This window comes from Colletotrichum paranaense, assembly GCF_030867605.1.
Source record: "Colletotrichum paranaense strain IMI 384185 chromosome Unknown Scaffold_11.1, whole genome shotgun sequence".
NCBI lineage: Eukaryota > Fungi > Ascomycota > Sordariomycetes > Glomerellales > Glomerellaceae > Colletotrichum > Colletotrichum paranaense.
The window spans coordinates 1374879-1394375 of NW_026848969.1; the positions used below are offsets into that span (position 1 = coordinate 1374879).

General features: G+C 50.9%; 7 protein-coding genes across 7 annotated transcripts; 2 read left to right on the plus strand and 5 right to left on the minus strand.

Annotated features, from left to right (window-relative positions):
* Positions 1–187: 187 nt before the first annotated feature.
* CPAR01_12782 (uncharacterized protein) lies at positions 188–878 on the minus strand (the record flags this gene model as incomplete). The annotated part of the gene is made up of 2 exons (XM_060497037.1): positions 188–598; positions 750–878. 2 exons carry the CDS (start codon positions 876–878, stop codon positions 188–190), a joined length of 540 nt encoding a protein of 179 aa, XP_060344570.1.
* Positions 879–2823: 1945 nt separating this feature from the next.
* Positions 2824–4713, plus strand: CPAR01_12783 (uncharacterized protein; the record flags this gene model as incomplete). Its single annotated transcript, XM_060497038.1, has 8 exons — positions 2824–3096; positions 3165–3193; positions 3294–3379; positions 3504–3526; positions 3893–3930; positions 3996–4133; positions 4190–4609; positions 4671–4713. The coding sequence occupies 8 exons, from the start codon at positions 2824–2826 to the stop codon at positions 4711–4713; spliced, it is 1050 nt and encodes a 349-aa protein (XP_060344571.1).
* A 494-nt stretch (positions 4714–5207) lies between these two features.
* Positions 5208–6588, minus strand: CPAR01_12784 (uncharacterized protein; the record flags this gene model as incomplete). The annotated part of the gene is made up of 3 exons (XM_060497039.1): positions 5208–5778; positions 5837–6315; positions 6394–6588. The coding sequence occupies 3 exons, from the start codon at positions 6586–6588 to the stop codon at positions 5208–5210; spliced, it is 1245 nt and encodes a 414-aa protein (XP_060344572.1).
* Positions 6589–9214: 2626 nt separating this feature from the next.
* On the plus strand, positions 9215–10318 carry CPAR01_12785 (uncharacterized protein; the record flags this gene model as incomplete). The annotated part of the gene is made up of 3 exons (XM_060497040.1): positions 9215–9580; positions 9729–10082; positions 10145–10318. 3 exons carry the CDS (start codon positions 9215–9217, stop codon positions 10316–10318), a joined length of 894 nt encoding a protein of 297 aa, XP_060344573.1.
* A 1337-nt stretch (positions 10319–11655) lies between these two features.
* Positions 11656–14095, minus strand: CPAR01_12786 (uncharacterized protein; the record flags this gene model as incomplete). Its single annotated transcript, XM_060497041.1, has 3 exons — positions 11656–11843; positions 11917–13458; positions 13531–14095. The coding sequence occupies 3 exons, from the start codon at positions 14093–14095 to the stop codon at positions 11656–11658; spliced, it is 2295 nt and encodes a 764-aa protein (XP_060344574.1).
* Positions 14096–14728: 633 nt separating this feature from the next.
* Positions 14729–16367, minus strand: CPAR01_12787 (uncharacterized protein; the record flags this gene model as incomplete). Its single annotated transcript, XM_060497042.1, has 10 exons — positions 14729–14771; positions 14832–15251; positions 15311–15445; positions 15496–15533; positions 15602–15639; positions 15692–15821; positions 15883–15905; positions 15960–16045; positions 16110–16138; positions 16197–16367. The coding sequence occupies 10 exons, from the start codon at positions 16365–16367 to the stop codon at positions 14729–14731; spliced, it is 1113 nt and encodes a 370-aa protein (XP_060344575.1).
* Positions 16368–17607: 1240 nt separating this feature from the next.
* Positions 17608–19271, minus strand: CPAR01_12788 (dihydropyrimidinase; the record flags this gene model as incomplete). Its single annotated transcript, XM_060497043.1, has 3 exons — positions 17608–18939; positions 18998–19165; positions 19236–19271. 3 exons carry the CDS (start codon positions 19269–19271, stop codon positions 17608–17610), a joined length of 1536 nt encoding a protein of 511 aa, XP_060344576.1.
* Between the last annotated feature and the right edge of the window lie 226 nt (positions 19272–19497).

The following is a 19497-nucleotide window of genomic DNA, read 5'->3' on the forward strand; positions in this document are numbered from 1 at the left end:
GAAGTAACCTGGATTAAAATCACGACTTCGCAATACTTCCCGTACACAAGGTTCAGAACTAAGCTGGCAGATTGTCTGATTTGGGCCTAGGAATGATCATAAGACCTTATTTATAAGACGCAGAAGGTATTCAATACGTATCACCCACTCATCTCTTCTTTCAAGCCACCAAACATATAGCTCAAGGTCAGGTACCGTAAGAGTGAAGTAATCCGCCGCAAAATAGTGTGAATGCGAGAGCAAATCCGCCAATCGCAAACCCTCCTTGAACATCACTCTTGACTAACGTCCATGTAACCGATATCGCGAGACAAAGAAGGAATCCAGTACAGCCGAAGATGAATACATAGAGCTCGTTGGGCGTCTCCACGAACTGCATACCCCATCCATCGGAACTCCCTTTGATTGGACACGGTTGTAATCTTTCTCTCATCTTCCGGGGTATCCTCTTGAAAAGTACCGGGAAAATATCAGCATGATCAGGATTTTCAAACAAATGCATCATAAGATTGACTCCGATTGGCGGCTCGGTATCTGCTGTTTCATAATCGAAATCTGGGCCGATGGGCAGAAAGGAAGACCGAGAAATATTGACCAGTTGGGTGCGGAAGAGTTCAAACTGAGTTCAGTCAAGGGTCGTATCAGTGTCAGGTATTATTGGAAAGCGCATCTTGAGTTGAATACGCAGAGGCTATATGGGTTGGGAAGGGTTTAAAGTATCATACCTTGACAAAATCAATGACTTTGACTCTCATAAGCCAGCTCCAGCGACTTTGAGCCCGATATGTCTCGTAAGACGCGCGCAGCAAGTGAAAGAAGTTTTGGTCAGATCGAACACCGCACACATCAGGCTGATAAGCCTTTGTACCCCATCGCATGAAGGGAATACATAAAAGCACGAAGCTATGACGCAATACCGATGGCCTTCCCAGTTGCTTCCCAGACGCCTTGCAGAGATCAGGGTCCTTCCCATTCGAGCTAAGGACTTCATGATGCTGAGGAAGATTCTGTCGGGGATTGACATTCGCCCCGTTTTCAAACCAGTCGCCTATGCTAATGAAGATCAGATTCCCGGAAGCATCTTGAGCTTTAGGGTTCTGTTCTGGAGTAACAGAAATTGGCTCAGATTGTCTTAAAGACACTCCGGAGTACCTTCGTGAATAAGAAGACTTTTGAGACGCTAAAAGCCGCCAGGCTTCTTCTCTATGTAGTTGTCCACCACAACTTTTCCGCAATGAGGCTACGATAGTAAACGGGACAGTCAGCATATTGATGTGATAGGAGAAAATTTTTAACATGTCATGCAGTCGTTCAGTTCATTCACAGGTAGCTCAACTCACACAGAGCCACTCGATCTGCTCTCCCGCGGAGACTAATAGCTGCTTCTTCGAAAATGATCGGGAAATGCATACAATGCCTTTTCGCAAGAGAGCAGGGAGCCTATTGTAGGGCACTTGTAGTCCTGTGGCATTGGTACTACGGGTTGAGTCGATGATTCTTTTCTTCAAAGCTCTCTTGAATTTTCCGAGGCTATCGTTTCCTTCAAAGAAACCTTGGTGGTGGATAGACTTTTCTCGAGAAAGCTCAAGCTCGGCCGTAAGCAGCGGTATTATCAGCAATGTAGGATATAGCGATTTCTTACGGCGTAGTAAGAGCACTCTCAGCAAGCCGAGGAACCAGTCCAACCTCTGCCTGCGAAATAAGCTGTTGAGCCTCCGTTACTTTACCATTCGTATGAGACTGGTTACGGCCTTAGCGAGCATTATTGATAGAAGTATGAAATATTACTCTCGGCGATTGGACATTACACGTAGATCGTGCATTGGATCTTGAAGCTTGCCGTAATTTCAATCGCGTTACACTGCCCGGAACGGGTAACTCTATGATGGTTCCATGTCTGTAGCCATGGACACGATGCTGTTGACGAGATCCCCACTGGGGCAAGTGAGACGACCTATACGCCACGTATCAAGAGTACTTGAACGTCGCTAACTCTGAGTAGATGGCCTGTCTCTAGCAACCTGTGCAAAATTTCTAGCTCTATTACACGAAGCCAAGAGCCCAAGAGGGTGGATGGGTAAACGGCCATTGATTCCCTTCCTCCACTTGGCGCGGTCTGTCACAAATGGAGTCAGAGCGGGGCAGAGGTGATAATGCTAGGATTCTTGTGGACGGATCGCGTATCCCGTCCAACAGCGTGGGCTACCGGAACTGTTCCTGGCCCATGAAATACTGCGGACCAGGTCCATGGAGCTGCAGCTGTCCGAATGGGGTCAAAATGTGGCTGGCTTTCAAGTACCAGCTGGTAGCAATCCTTGCTCTTGAAACTCTGCTCCAGTCCAACGACGTGCACAAATGGCTCAAACACTTGAAGCTTTTGAAGATTCCAACTGAATATCCCGAAAGATATGGATGATAGATCATCCAAGCTATTTTCAGTCTTGGTGATGATTGGATTTACCGACTAGCAGTGTACAGACGAGCAGCGATGGCTTTCGAGGCTGTCGGACGGCGGGTGTCTCTTCGTGTTGTGGGCGGAGGAACAGCCCACCTACGAGGAAACAAACAACGGTGGAAGGAGTTCGGTCTTCTGCACGCTCTAGTCCGCATGCGGCTCGCATAACGATATCGAACAATGCAGTTGGTTCCAACAGGACCAACAACATCGATGTCTGCCAAGCTGCGGGGGTTTACCTGTTATCCGTGACTTTACAAAACCCCGCGACATTTCCAGCCGCTCTCGCGATCATCTTGCGACTATATTTGTTCTTCAACTCCATATCCAAGTCCACACCAACTCATTGATCTCAGTCGCCAATAATCATGGCAGACTCAACTCCCAAAGCAACGGCAAGCCCGCCAACAGGCTCTCCCAAGTCAGCAAAGTCCCCGAAGTCGCCAAAAACACCGCCAAAGTCGGCTGCTACTCCCGCCGGGCCAGCGTCCGCGACTAGCCCAGCAGCAGCAGCAATATCAGCAGCCACTTCAGCAGCCACTCCAGCATCGGTCACGGGCACGGGAGCGACGCCAGCCCCCCAGTCTCCTCCCGAAGATGCCGAGACCCCGGCCACAATTGAGATTGACGATGGAACAACTGTACGTTCATCAGATTTGATAGAATCCGCTTTCCGCCGCACGAAGTCAGAGTCTAATTCATCTCTTAGGACGATGCGTCAACCATTGATGACAGAATGTACTGAAGCCCACAAACCTTGACTCCTTCAACATCGCAATTTCCTGTCACATGGGAAGAATGCTTCTAGTTGCAACATGTACTAATGCTGACTCCGTAGTTCCTCGTACACTGCCTCACTGTCATCTTCTGTTCTTGATTATCCTACCGAGTACGGCCGACGTTATCATGCCTTCCGATCTGGCGGTGAGTTAAAATTCCATATGCGAATCTGTGTCACACGTGTTGGTCTTATAATAGATCACATCAAAGTCATGGGCACACATGAGCTACCTCCATATGCTTCAATCTATGCTAATTAGTGGAACAGCCTACGTATTCCCGAATGATGAGGTACACCCTTTCCCTTGTAGCAATCAGTTCATGGTCACAAAAACACTAACAAAAATATTGCTCGTAGACTGAAATGGACAGACTTGATGTGGTGCACACATTGCTAGTCAAGACCATCGGAAATCGACTCTTTCTTGCACCGATTGATGAGCACAAGACTCACCGGATCCTTGATGTGGGCACTGGTACTGGAATATGTGAGTATCCGCTCGATCGCGCAGCCGTGCTTGCTGTTGTGACGCCAGGCTCATATTTTTCTTGCGTCGTAGGGGCTATGGAAATGGGTGATCTATTTCCAAATGCAGAGGCAATTACAAAACCCCAAGCGCGTACCTTTTGATGCTTTGATCTCTGACAAAGACGCAGATCCTTGGAAATGACCTGAGCGCTATTCAGCCAGCGTGGTACGTTTACTCGCCAAGTTTGCTCGCTCTTGACCATCAACTAAGCCCAAGAACTCATGTCACAGGGTTCCACCTAACGTCAAGTTCGAGATCGACGATGTCGAAAGCGAATGGATCGGGGAGGACAAGTACGATTTCATTTTTAGTCGTTACATGGCTGGCGCCTTGGCAGATTGGCCAACATACGTGAGGCGAGTCCATGAGTACGTCCAAGACCCGATGAGTTTTGTCATTGCTTGCCATTCTGACATTTTCTTAGGAACTTGAACCCTGGAGGCTGGGCCGAATTTCAGGACTGGGATTATATGCTTTATTCGGATGATGGAACAACTGAAGGCACCGAACTGCTTCGCTGGATGGGCTATTTCATGGAGGCTTGCGAGGTCCTGGGCCGTGATGGACAGGTCGGGCCGAAGTTGGAGACGCTGGTAAGGGAGAACACCGGCCTGATCAACATCGTCCATAAGCCTTTTAGAATTCCCGTTGGACCTTGGGCGAAGGACCCTCACCTGAAGGATATCGGGATGTGTAATCTCATTCAAATGTTGGATGGTTTGGAAGCCTTCACCCTAAGACTCCTCTGTGGCGTCCTCGGCTGGACTAAGGAGGAGGTTCTAGTATTACTCACAGGAGTGCGCACCGAGCTGAGAACTGGAAAAGCCCATGCTTGGCTGCACTAGTAAGTGGTTTTCTACCAACCAGCGCAAGATTAGGTTGAGCAAGAACTGACTCTCGTATAGCAATGTTGTGTACGGCCAAAAGCCAGAGACAGAAGAAGAATAGCCTTAACACAAAAGGCATGGCGAGCACCTCAAGCAGATTTGGGCGATGGCATATGTGAAAAGGAAATTAACTACACATGATAATGGAATATGCGGATTGATTCGGCGGGGCTTTGGAAATCAGATCCGGTCCGCGGCTCGAGCCATCAGAGGAATGACTCCATTGTGGCTACATCATCTTCTCATGTTTGCAATATTATTAGACTCAGTAGATGACTTCTGCCACCACAGGATTGGCGCATTGCCGCCATGTTACGTTCCTGACGTAGCTCGTTACTTTCTGCTTTTCTCTGTGGACTAGCAGCCGACTTTTGGGTCGGTTTTCCTTTACTCCTATTCAACGCCATCGCATAACCCTTGACCATCGACAACCACTCGTACACCAAAATTAAGAGATTGGTAAAAGTTACCGCTAGACCTCGCAACCAAGGGCCTCGTCATTGTCACCCAGGATTCCTTATATATACCGCCTCATACAATTGATCCGATCCTCCCTTAGCTTCGTTCCGTCGTATGCTTGAAGTCTCTCTGTACTCGAATGGCGTGAAGGGGGATTTCATCCTCGCTCTTGTCATCTCTCTCCTTGACGGGATAACTCGAGACCGAATACCCAAACCCAGTGGTGTCTGGCCTCAGCTTGGAGTCCTCTAGAGGAGGTGTAGGCTGGCGGCTGGTGCCCTCAGATCCGTTGTCATCAGGCAACCGGTAAAAGGCATCTTCGCCGGCGCCGTGCTTGGTCGTTGAGAGATTGCGGGCGATTTGTGAGCCGCCGTTGGTCGTATGGGGGTCCTGCGAGGACATGCCGTTGCTGAAGTTGGACTTATTCTTGCTGGAACCGAAGCCCAGCGCCGTCGTGCTGCGGAACATGCCGCCCATGCTGCCCTTGAAACCGCAAGCTCGAACGATGCGCTGCATGGCGGGACGGATGGTAGGTAGGCAGGCGGAGACAATGCCGGCGGACATTTCGATGGCGGTCCAGCCGACTGTTGGGGCGAGGGTGTAGCTCGGGTCGGTACCACTGTAGGTGAAGAGGACGCTCGTTCGGTATGCCGAGGTGAAGACAACACTATGACACGGGTGAGCAAGACCGATTGATTGTGGTTCTTACGGCAGAAGGCGCTTACAAGAAACCGAGACCGAAGGCGAAGGTCAGGGCAATCTTCTCAGCTTTTTGCAACTGCAGCTTCCACACCTGAGGAAGAGGAAGCAACAAGATGAGAAGATCGGTGAAGATGGTTGAGGCTGCGTTGGCGATCCAGGTTGCAACTTGGTTGATGCATCTGCCCGGGATGTCGGGATACCAGAGCTTCTCGACAGGGACGCAAATAAAGATGAAGAGGAAGGTAATGCAAATGACCCAGGCGAAGACAAAAGAGATGACGAACCACGTCATCTTCTTGAAGAATGGGATGTGAAAGATGCGATAGTACATCAACATCAAGCTGAGCTTGGTCCAGCCCAGGTTCCAGGCGTAAAGAATCTCTGCCACGACGAGATACTTGGCCATCAACACGATATTGTCGACGCCGACCTTGTCTGCGTGGAGGCCCATGCCCACCGAGTGCATCGCGAAGATGAAGCCAACAACAACAAGGTTCCATAACTACTACACAGTCAGCTTCTAGTCATATCTAGAGAGTCATGCCTCTGATTAGAAGCATGATGTTGGTGGGAAACGCACCATCGACCAGACAATCAAGTAGTCATCCCACCACAGCTTCTGACCCTTCGTTTGGCGACTGATGAGGCGGAGAACAACGGCGAGTACTGCGAGGACCGTCACCGAAACCACAACTTCGACGGTCCATGGCTGAATGTTCTGAGGGTCGTATCCAGGAAGCCCGGGCAACGGTGACGGACCTGAGTCGGTCGACATCTTTTCGTGAGTGAAGTGCCTTTCACCTCACTGCGGCGATGTGTTGAGTAATTCTACAGATGCCGCGGGGAAGAGAGAACCAAATTCTCGGGAAACGGGGGTGGGAGGACCCAGCCTGATAGCTGCGAACAGAAGAAAGAAGGAGGGTCTGGTCAACTACCAAGGGAAGGGGACGGGTCAGCGCACATTCATCAATCTCTCTTCACTCCGAACGGATTCGCTTCGCAAGAGGACTCCATAAACAGAAGCAGGGCAACTGGATCACTTTATTCTGCCCAGGCACCGACTTGAAGGATGGGCAGAATCCTTCTGCAAGAAACTGCCGTCCTATAGCCCTGGCCCCTGAAAACAACGTGAAGCCTGTTAAGAGACGAGCCCCTGGACAACGTGGGAATGACGAAAAGCTAGGAAAACTGGGGAGGAAAGAACGTGTGTTCTTGGTTAAACACATGCGAGGATGGTGAACACTATGCGAGGGTCTGATGGAACTCTCCGTTCGTCCGCCATTGCTTCATTCCTAAAACGGCGGCCAAGAAGAGGGCCGCATATATGTCAAACGAGATATGCAACCAAAAAGGGAACTCGATCATCCACAGGAGAGGCGAGCGAGTGGGTGGACTGACAGGAAAGGATATCTAATAGACCTGCAAGGTTCACAAAAGAGGTAAATTCTTCGATGCCACGAGGAATGTCAGGCAGGCCCCTGGTCTGTCTCCTGTCTATGTATGCACGTTGCTGTATTATTTCGTACTTCAGTTGCTGCCATTGCTCGCCGCAATGTTGATCGCCTCGTTCCCCAAGCGAGAAAGACATAGAAAGTCCACAATAAGTGAGTGTTTTTCCACGCTTTGTGGACCAAGGTTGCTAGCGGCCAAAGGATGACAGGCCTCTGCAGGTCGAACGACGTTCAGAATTTCGGCGTTGTTCTCCACTGAATTATGCGATGCCCTGGGGCAAAGTGACATGGCTGGATGGGGATCATCCCGGATTGCTTCGCCCGGTGCTGGGATCCGACTTAGAGGTGCCTCGAATAGGCATCGGCTAGCACCCTTCCCTTCGGCTCTTCAAGTCTCCAAGGGCCACTAAGACGTTTTTGCTGGCGCTGCCCATTGCCCAGAGTTGGATTCCCCTGGTCGGCCCGGGGCTCTCGTTGTCGGGAGATTTTATGACGGCTAGGCCTTTAATTATGTGGTTGTTCTTACACATTGAATTCCGCATCCGGGCTTTGGCCGGCTTTGCCTTGAAGCTTGGAGCTTTTGCGAGAGAGCCAGGAACATCAGACTTTCCAACAAGGGCTCGCTTCCCCCCCTAGTCGAAGCCTCGGCAGCCGCATGCGTCGCAGATGAAATGCATGGCGTGTGGGATTGGGGGCGGCAGAAGGGGATCGAAGGAATGCCTCGCGTCAAACGATCGGCCCCGGCCGCTTGAAGAATTCCCCTGAAGAATTCCCGAATTCATCGCATCAGAGCCAGACATGTTGTGCGTTTAAAGCCTGGCCAACCCGTCCCCGTCCACTTTGCTCACAGACATTTTCGGCCTCCCACCCGCCTTATGTCTATGAAATACCGAACTGGTAGAAGGAACACTAGAGGAAGGATGTACCCGTCCCTCCCGACAGTTCGTTTCTCTTAGACGGGCGGGAAAGGGAATTGACTTTTGACTTTCAACGGTCCTGTCTCTTCCAAAACGACGGCGCCTTTATCAACCCTGACGCCACGAACCCGAAAATGGTATGAGATGAACCTCTCACCACCATGACCGCAACGCCATTCACAGCCGGCCCCGCTGCCGATGAGTGAACCCCCTTTCTAGCGGTAAAATGACCGAGCAAGAATGGCACCTCAGGTAGAGTCGTTCTCGGGTTCTTCGGTCGTCCGTCACCATAGCGCCAGCGAAGACGCTAGCTGGGGAGGACATGGCCACCGCCAGACTAAAGCTGGCTGTTCATTTCGCCCCTCAAAAAGCAGACCCCGAGTCATGTCCCGTCCCTGTTACCGATGTCTGTGCTTCGGCGATAGCACGAGTGACGAAAGGATATTCCTGGGAAACATCCAAGCCCAACGCGTGGTCGCTGATTACAACAAGCTCCTCTCTGGAGTCTGTTCCACTTGTCGAAAGAAGGATGTTGTCGGATACCGTTGAGTGTCCCCTCCAAGGGACCAGGACTGGCGAATAATGAAGACTTGGTGACTTGTTCAAACTGGAGTCGTCCACAACCGTTTTTTCTGCCATCTCCACCTCACCGAAACAGGGACAGGCCTCACCGTGAGGCGACTCGTTTGGGAAAACCAGTCCGTGGTCTACTGCGACAGATGTTACGTTCAATTGGGCTCCCGAGGCTTCTCGGCGGAGTCGGCCGTTTGAGATACACCGCCGCCTCTGAAGTTTACCCAATGCAACCCGCAACTGGCGCCACGAGGGGTAGGATCTCCAGAACCCCTCAGGAGTTGCTTAGTACATGTAGAAATCTGCATCTCTTTCAAACCTACTACTAAACCTAACTTTTGTCCAAGCCACCTTTCTCTGACCTCTAGGAACCGAACCAAACTCAAAGCAGGTTGTTATACACTCGCAGACAGCAGAGCAACAGGGCCCAAACGAACTACCTACACACACAAATCACATCATGGCAGCCACAACCACCATCCAAGTCCCCCACCTCGGCGGCATCACGGCCGGCTACCGTCTGTCCGAGGACAAGGTCGACCCCGCCAAGCCCACCGTCGTCCTCATCAACTCCATGTGCACAACCGTCTCCCTCTACAATGACCAGTTCAACAGCAAGACACTGACGGACGCTGTCAACCTGCTGGCCATCGAGCCGCTCGGCCACGGCTCCACCAGCTGTCCCGTAGAGCACTTCACCTACTGGGACACTGCCATCATGGCCCTGCAGGTCATGGACAAGCTCAACGTTCAAAAGGCTTTTGCTCTTGGCACGAGTCAAGGTGGATGGATGGTCACCCGTATGGCCATTTTGGCCCCTGAAAGGGTACGTTACGATGCCACGTGACATTCAATGGTCCCGTTACACTGTCAATTTGTTTCCATGGGATCGCGATCTCTTTTGAGAAAAAGAGGATCGTTGTTTTTTCATGGGATTGAGTTTTCTGGACTGTGCTGAACTCCATCGAATCTAGATTCTGGGTCTCCTGCCCTTGGGCACGTCAATGGACTACGAGTCAGCCGACTCCCGTGTCAAGGGCTGCTGGGACCCCAAGGCCCAGCTCCTGGCCTTTTACGACGGCTGGTCCAGTGCCACCCCGACGCCGGACTTCGTCGTTGACGATATCTGGTGCGGCATGGTTGGCAGCCTGGGCTTCTCAGGCACCGTCCCGCCCGAGACCCTTGAGTTCTGGACAAAGACCCTTAAGTCTGTCTACAAGGGTGACGAGGGCCGCAAGAAGCTCAAGATGGCCCTGGGTAACCTTCTGTCGAGAGACGGCCTGCTTTTGAGACTGAGAGACGTCAAGTGCCCCGTCTACTGGCTCCAGGTATGTGATACTACGGTCGAACGACTGGACTATCTTTGGGCGCCTCACTGACCAAATTTCAGGGAACCGCTGACCCTGTTTTCGGCGTCAACATCCCCGGTGAGCAAATCAAACTCTTCACTTCCGCCCCGGAGGCGACGGTGACGTTGGTTGAGGGCGGTGGCCACTACTTGAACGCCACCAGCCCGAAGGAGGTTGAGGAGGCTCTGCTGAAGATGGTGAAGACGTACGCCTAAGTCCGAGTCTTCATTGTACGTTTTTCAGGATGAACTATGGCGTTATGATCATGAGTCGTGAGCACGATAGGCGAGGAATACATGCAATACCAAATGGCCCCCAAGTAGCATGCTGGGCAAGAAGCACGTAACATAAAGTATTCGTAGCAATGGTAGAAAATGAATGAAAATCCCAATGCTTGATCACATCTGGACGTGGTCCGGGTGTTCCCCGGTCAAAAGTCCGTCAGCTTGGGGTCCAGTCCGTATTCCATCTGCCATCCCAAGGAGGAAACACAATGACATGTCATCTTTCTCAAGCGCCCAGTCACCAGTCAGGGGGATGTCCACGTCGATCTAGCGATCCGAGCGTCAGCTATTGAAGAGCCACCTCAATTGCGACGTTGATAGACCCTCATCCAGTGCGACCAGACCAATTGCTTCAACAGCGCATTGATGGGTGTCCTAGCCTCCAGCTTTTCAGTCATATTCGGCCATGGTCCGGTCGTGACACACAGACTGCCGTGAGGCTGAAAAGTTGTCGCCACACTACCGAGCTGGGTTGAGATTCCTGTATGGCCGGGAACCAGGTCCGGGCTGCCATTCTCATTAGAAAATAACCATAAAGCCGGGGCTTTGCTCGAATGTGGAAACACTGGCAACAACGGGAAGCCGAGCGGACGAGCGATTCGCAGCGAAATAGGCGACCCTACGCGCGTACTGGAGAGTGGGTTGGCTGATTGTCAGCCGATGAGTCGCACGAGCCAAAGTCGACCCGTTGCCGCGAGTCATTGAGCGGCAATTTGGACTCGGGTTGTGAGTTATCACAAACCATCGCCAAAATACTCGCAACTGTTGCAGCTGATCTATCAGCATGCTGTTGGACAGTGTGTGAGAGTATCAAAAGTGTATGATAAACTCACCTGCCACTCATAACATCAAGTTCTGACAGCCTACCTCTCTGGATGTGACTATAAACGCAATGACAGTAGCTGCTAACACCGATGCTCTCAATGGCTACAGCCTAAGCTTTCCTCAGTATGGCTACTCTGAAATGAACGTCGTGTACGTTAGGCAGCAGTGACAAGAGAGGTTCCCCGTGTCTTAGTGGTGGATTGCATGATCGCGACTAGGATGTGTGTTCTGTGATACTCGACGAGCGACCTCGTTCCTCTGGGAGTTGAGATTTGTCTAGCTAAAGATAGACGTCTTTCTCGAGGGCTAAGGTGCCTTCCAATACCTGGAGCAAAACATTTACCGCATTTGTATTCAACCCTCAAGGACTTAATTTTAAAGCAAGAGTACGTCTTGCTTGTTTCCAAGTGCAAAGACGCGTCTATGGCCGCCCTCAGAGAATATCAGAAATATCCCGATTCGATAATAGCCTTCGAGGAGATCCGCTGGATGAACGATGAGCCCCCAAACAGTCTTTGGAGACTCGTTATCTTGGCAAACGTAACACTGCTCTGTATATTGCCAATTTTCACAATCAAAGACTGTTTCACCCTCTGGGAAGGGAAACGATCTCCCCAGCCCGTCGCGCAGACTGGATAGGTATCGCAGTTTACCCCAGTTATTGGTCTTGAAACAACAACTGGAAGTCAACAAGAGCTTCATACGGCCTGGTTGCTGTGTAGTAGCGGCTTCTACGGACCAATCAAACATGCAGAGGCCACTTCCATCAGAGAAGTATCCGATCGGGGGGCTTCCCTTGCGTTGGGGTTCGATATTTACATCTGAGGGGAAGTCGGCCAACGATGCATGCATTCGAAGGTATGAGCCGGGATTAAGTCGACCAAATGGGCTGCGCCATTGCAAGTCCATGTGAATCCCGGTGACGGTGTATTCGGCTCGAACATGGGTTGGCAATGTGTCTGATAATGACATAAGCTTCTGGTTGTTTGAAAGCTTCTCTAGTGGCCTAGGATTGTCCACGTTGTAGCGTCGGCATGGTAAAACCTCGAAAGGCCGTAGCTGAGAAACCCAACTCCACGACGGGCCGACGTAAGGCTTTTGATCCCTCTTCTGTCGGAGTGCTGTCTCGAGGGTACCAACGTCCGGGTTAAGCATTTCCCAGACAAGCCCGTGTTGCAGGTCATTCATCCATAAGCCAGCAAGGTAGGTATCTTCCGTAATCTTGGCACACTCCTCAGCCAATCCTGCTATGCCGGCCAAGAGATCATCTCTGTAGCTCCACGACCTTGTCTGAATCTCCAGAATCTCTTCCCATCGGGCGTAGGCGTTGCGCACCCTACGCCATACTCCAATAGGATCAGTTGGCTTCGGCTCTCGTGCTATGTTGACGAGTGGTCTCAAGGATCCGTGAACGACTGATCCGTGATTCACATATGAATTCTCAGATGTTGAGCCGTTCTCGCAGGCAAAGTGCCACAACCCAGGCCCGATAAAGAGCAGCCTCGTCGACAACATGTTCTCCTGGAACGTCCAGCCCCTAGTTTCCCATACTGCCCGCTTCAAGTCATTGACCAGTGACGAAGAGTTCCAAATGGGCTTCCGATCATCCGAAGAAGGGAAGAGCGTGTAGGTCCCGCGAACGCTCTCGCGTCGTTTCGATTGAAAAGGCAAGTCGAGACCTGGTGCCCTTTCACCAAGGTAACCCTGCAAACAGGACGCAGACGCCAACGGACAAATAGTCAGAGTCGAGCAATAGTACACACGACCCATGGTCAAGCTTTCCGAATTCCAGTCTTCTATATCTCCTTGAATAATGCACAGGGCATCCACCCAAAGATATCGTAGACCGAGAGCTCTACAGGTGATGGCGGTGTCTCTCACAACCGGACTCATCAAGTCGATTGGTATACCCTCAAGGTGCTCTGATAAGTTCTTTCTGGTGGTCTTCAACTGCTCAGCTGCATCCTCTCTAGATCCCCAGCAGTAACTGAGTGTCGCATATTCAACTCCGCGAAGGTCTGCCGCATTTTCTTCGTGCAGGATATCCGAAGTTACAAGGCGCGGGACGTCTAGATCGGTGCTGCCAACGTCTATGAGCCTTGTTGGAATGAAGGCTGTGTCCTCCTTGACATGATCACAATCGTTCTGACACCTTTTGAGCTCGTACTTTATCCAGTCTACATTGGCGGGATCAAGCAACCGGGGACGTCGCTTGTCGTCGACTCGCAACCAATCTGTGACATTGTCTAGCGCGGATGGGAATGTAAGCTCAGGCAACTGCAAACTACTCGAACTATGTCAGAGATATCGAAACTCACCGTCGTCGGATTCGATGTTGAAGGTTATGGCCGCAATAAACTCCTGCTCAGGGTGTTTGTACACTTCACATCGCCAAAACACAAGACCTTCCTCGTTCGGTTTCGAGCCGAATACATCTCTGTCAGCGCCCCAAACGTATCCGCCATTAATGTAGACATCTCCTCTATAGTCTATCCCACGTTTGATGATGTGTTCTCGGATGAATGTGCACAGGTGGCAGCCGTTGGTTGAAGACTCCGCCAGCACTGGCAATGAAGGCAGCGAGTCTCTCCATTGGCAAGGCGATCCCAACATGATAAGTTCACCTTCGCCTTCAGCTTTGTGTCTCAAAGTTACAGCAGAGTCCGAAGAAGCAGACTCTTCCTCAATGAAGTCATCGATGCTATCATCCATCAGCACGGGGAGACATCTTTCGCACAGAGCTGGACTTTCGAGCGCCCCAAAAGTGACAGGCGACGAAGGCGACATTGATTCTTGAGTTGTGAGAGTATCGTCGCTGGTAGAAAGCTTTTTGAGGTACGCATGAGAGTCAGAGATCGTGTTTATCACTGTAGTAAGGACCATGTGGAAGTCATGACGAGGTCGTCGTCTTCGTCGTTGCCTAATGCTTGAATGAGTGATTTGTTACAAAGCGGGGGAGAATCCCTGCTCCAGCTCTGACTACGGGATTTCTTCATTGTTCGATGCATGATCGGCACATGGTACCTAGACTGAGACTATTTCAGCACGCTCATATGCCTGTTCTATCAACTGCTAAATAGGGTCAACACATCCTTCTCCAGCCTTTCTTTAGTCCTGCTCTATTGCGATTCATTCGCACTTAGCCAGATAGAATGGAAGTAAAATTAACTCATTGGTAATTTATTATTGCCCGTCGAAAAAGTATGCAATTCATTGACGCTGTATAGAAGTCGATGGCATATAGGTTCATTGAAGCCAGTCATACTTTCCTGTACCGAGACGAAATTTTACCACACTTAGATCAAAGCAATCGTATGTTAAAGCAAGTATGCGTTACTAATATTGCTGCAAGACCTACTCAGAAATGTTGCAAGCTTTCTCTATCACTTGCTTGATAGACTTGCCCTTGAAGCCAGCCTCTGAAGTTGTGCTGGCTTTCTGCAGAAGATGCATTTCAGTCGGAATAAACTCCCAGGAAAGATGCGCGACGTAAGACCCATTTCGCATTTCCTGTCATCACTCTCCTCCCTCCTCTGGCTTCTGGCCGTAGACCACGTTACTTCGAAGTAGTTAGCATCGAGCTGGTCTTCTCCCAGGTCTCATCAGCCATCAAACTTACTAGTACAGCCAGGCATGAATCTTGGGATCTTTCAAATCCTTCCGAACACCAGCCAGCAAGACAAGGACCTCCTCCTTCGTCCATCCAAGAGCTCCGCAAAGAAGGCGCAGGGAGAAGCCTTCAAGGCCGTCCAATAGCTGAATCAACTCCAGCATCCCAATGTCTTTGAGATGAGGGTCCTTGGCCCATGGGCCAGCAGGGATCTTGAATGGTTGGTGGTGAATATTGACAAAACCGGTATTCTCACGCACAATACCTTCCAGCCTGGGTCCGATTTGCCCATCTCGGCCAAAGATTTTGCAGGCGTCCATGAAGAGGTCGACCCATCGCAGGAGCTCGGTGCCCTCGATTGTACCATCGTCGGAATAGATCATGAAACTCCAGTCTTGGAACTCGGCCCAACCGCCAGGGTTCAAGTTGCTGCCGAATACTTAGAATAGCTCTAGCTTTAAGAAGCTAGGGGTATAGAGGTGGCTTACTCATAGACGCGCTTCACGTACTTTGGCCAGTCCGCGATGGACCCGCACATGTAACGGCTGAAAATGAAGTCATACTTATTTCCAAGCCACTCGCTTTCAACGTCATCAATCTCGAATCTGACATTCGGCGGTACCCTTTACTTGGAGTTAGTACGTTGAGAGCCTCATTCACCGATGAGATTTACCAAGCTGGCTGAATGGCGCTGAGATCGTTCCCGAGGATCTACTTTTGTGTCAGCAAGTGCTTATTATGGGCATGGATGCCTGGCTAGTATCAAATGACATATATACCTCCGCATTGGGATACTTGTCACCCATTTCAATGGCCCCTGAAGTTGTCAGTCTTCTGTATAGCGACTAGGAATTTTGATGTTGTGTTACAAATGCCTGTTCCTGTGCCGACATCAAGGACCCGATGCATTTTTGTCTCATCTACCGGAGCCAAGAACAGTTTGTTTCCGACTGTCTTCGTCAATAGCGCATGGCAAAAGTCCAGTCGGTCCATCTCGCTCTGATTATCACAGCAATTAGTTTCATCTGCCAGGAGCCATCACATCGCTTTTATGGTTTACTTCATCGTTGGGCAGGATATAAGCTTGAGAGAACAGTCAGTCGGGTTCCAAGAAATACTGTGTTGGTAGTGGCATACATCCGGATCGAAACGAATGGTAACGACGGCCATGCTCGGTGGGGTAGTCAAGGACGGACGAGGATAAGGATGCGGTGTATGAGGAGCTACAGAATTAGGTCGATTCTACTATGGAGGAATGGGCCCATCTTGGGGCAAGACGTCGCACACATTCTATCGTCAATGGTAGACGCGTTGTCCTGGCAGAACTAGATGTCAGTGTATGCGCAGTGAGCAAAAACTTCGACCGTCACGCACCGATTCGCCATCATCGATTGCGATATCAGCCTCCAGGTCATTGGCTCCAGCGGGGGACAACCCAGCTGCGTCCGACGGAGTCTTGGTCTTCGGGGGAGACCTGGCCGACTGCGGAGAATGTGCCGCAGGCGATCCTGCCGGCGGCGTAGGTTTCGAGGTTGAGTCGGCCATGACGCAGGATTGCAGTTGCGCTTCCAATGACAATTAACTACGTAGTACGAGATCAGGTACAAAAATGGCGGAAACGCGAGAACAGATCAGATTCCAGCCGCTCCATGAGTCGCGCCCGGGCCCGCGGGGTGTTTTGTAGAACCCTACCACGCCCGAGGACCAGGTTACCACCCCCACAGCTCGGCAAGTTATGAAATGTTGGTGCTTTAGTTCTACGCCTTTGTGCAGTGCGTGCTGGCTCTTCTCTCGCCCGGCTCCGTCTTAGTGTGCGGCACAGCTGCATAGTGTGCATAAAAATCCAAGTCTCCTTCCCGATTAGTCTTCCTGCCGCGGTTGGTGGAGGGTATCGAGCACGCGCACGGCACACCGAGACCTCGTGCCGCTCAGCTCCTCCCGAACGTCTGGTTTCGGTACAGTCCCTCGGGCCGTTTGGTTCTTGACATAGGTTCTTGCATTACCTGGATGTCCTCAAGCCGGTCAGCCGTATCACAATGAGGTCTTCTTTCTGGTCAAGCGGCGCAACTCTCGTTTACGTGTATTGATCAATTGCTGCGTCCTGAGATGGCATTAAGGCGTGGAACCTATTGTCAAATGTGAACTCTTCCAGAGACAACACTCAACTCCGGAACCAATGGTACGATTTGGTAAACCAAGTTGCGCCAGAATATATAGTAAAGCTCCAGAGACGCATGCTCAAGGGTACCCTGCAGGTCGCTTCGGACCGGAGAACCCGAAGCTCCGGAATCGATTCCGGTGGGTAGTTAAACGAGGAATCTTTGGCTAACAAAGACGGCACTGTGGCTCCGCTAGATCTCCCACCGGGTTATTCTATTGTGCAAGCAAGACAGAATGACCGGCAGCCGCTAATGCTTTTGTGCAATACTTTACATGTGTTAACACCATAGAATCTAGAAGGGGTATTTACGCCCGATTGTCGCTATGTGATAAGTTATCTACATGAATTCAGCTAGATCGTACTAGAATATCTGGCAACTTTATCGTTGAAAACATTGGAAAATCAAGTATGTGTAGCCGATATCACGGGTGGGCTCAGGGGCGAAGACGTCTGTCTCTTGGCTATCGAAGATCTCCACCTGCCAAAGATAATGATGCGCCAAATCGGTTGGTGAAGTAAGCTGTCGTTTACTAAGGCCGGTCGAACCGTGGGGCAGGACCAGAGCTAAAATATCTGTAAGTGACTACTTAGTAAGAAGGGCCATTGATATCGAACTAGCCTACATCATTTCATCGGCAATGGCTGGAACTCATTCACCCATTGATTCCTCGGCTTGCTCAATGTGCTCTTTCCACGCCGCAAGAAATCGCCATATCCCATATCGCTGACAATACCGCTACTATCGCGGTCCCAAACCACTTTGCCTCGCAAAATGGTATAACGCGGCCAATTGTTAAACTTCATCCCTTCGAAAGGCGAGTAATCGATATCATGATGCAACATCGAGTTCTCCAAGACAAACGGCTCCATCTTTGTTGAGCCCGTCCCGCCACTGGCAGCAACTTGCTCAATCGTTGGATACCAGATCACAAAGTCGGCATCATATCCTGCGGCAATCGCGCCCTTCGTGTCTCCCAACCCGTAAAGCTTTGCCGGGTTCGTCGCCGTGACCTCGACAAACTTCTGTGGCGTCACTCTACCCGTTAACACGCCGCCCTCGAATAGCAGCGGTAGTCGTGTCTCAACGCCGGGAAGCCCGTTGGGAACCTGGTCGTACCTCATCAAGCCATCTTCCTTGCCCAATCCCGCCTTTTTGCCGTCAGGGTGATCGTATTTACTCGGCGCGTGATCTGAGCTGAAGGTCGTAAACGTCCCATTGGCAATGCCAGCCCACATGGCGTCCAAATCCATGCGGTCCTCACGTAATGGCGGACTGCAGATATGCTTCGCGCCGGAGAAGCCATCAGTGGCCGGATGAGACGGCTTCAGGGCATCGGCTGTGAGATAGAGGTAGTGGGGGCACGTCTCAGCGTGAACTGGCAGGAGCCTTGTCTGCGCGCTCCTGACGTGCGCGGTGGAGGTCTTGGAAGACATGTGGACGATGAGAATGGGGATATCAGAGAGCTCAGCAAGGGCGATAATGCGGTACGTTGCCTCATCTTCGGCAATGTTGGGCCGGCTGATGGCGTGATAGTACGGCGCAGTGAGTTTCTGCTCTGCAAGGCGTGCCGTGATCCAGGTGATCATGTCGCTGTTTTCAGCGTGCACCATGGTTGTCATGCCTAGGTTCCTCGTAGCCATCATGACATCTAGGATTTCGCCGTCTTTGAGCTGCAAGGGCTTGTAGGTCATGTAGAGCTTCACGGAGGTGATGCCCTCGCTGACAAAGAATGGAAGTTCATCGCGAAGGATGGCGGGTGTCGGGTTTGTGAGAATGATGTGAAAGCCGTAGTCGCAGTATGACTTCCCTCGGGAGCGTGAGTGATAGTCATCTACGACTGGGTGAAGAGACTGATGGGTGCGTTCCTGGGTAGCGAAGGCAATAATCGTTGTTGTGCCTCCTGCAATCGCTGATCGAGTGCCGGTCTCAAAGTTGTCTCCTGTTGGAGAGTTGTCCTGATACTGGTTTAGACAAGGGGGTTCTGTTTGGAAACCGAATAGAACATTTTCTTACCTGGTCAAGGTGTACATGGGAATCCACGCCGCCCGGCATGACGAAGCCATGTTGTGCATCTATCACTGTCTTGGCCGAGAAAAGAGACTTGAGATCCTGGCCTACAGCTAAGATCTTGCCGTCGCGAACCACGATATCTTGTCTCACGTGGACATCAGATGCCGTTACCTATTTTGTTTCTCCATCAGTCATTTTGCCGATGGGGCCCTCGCTACAACATGATTCATGTAGTACTCACCACTGTGGCATTCTCAATGATGAGATCAACCTCCATGTCGCTTTACCTTAGTGTGCTATGACAGCAGAAGAGTCTCAGTATGCTAAAAGCGATTTTTGAGGCACTCAACCAACAACAAACTTCGCTTCGGTAATTCGTAGAGTTTTTTCAATCTGTCCTCGAGTTTCCCTTGACACCATATGGAGTATCTACAGAGTCATTAACGACATCTACACTGGCTGTAGACTTGATAACGCTGTTCCTGCGAAGAATAAATAGGCCT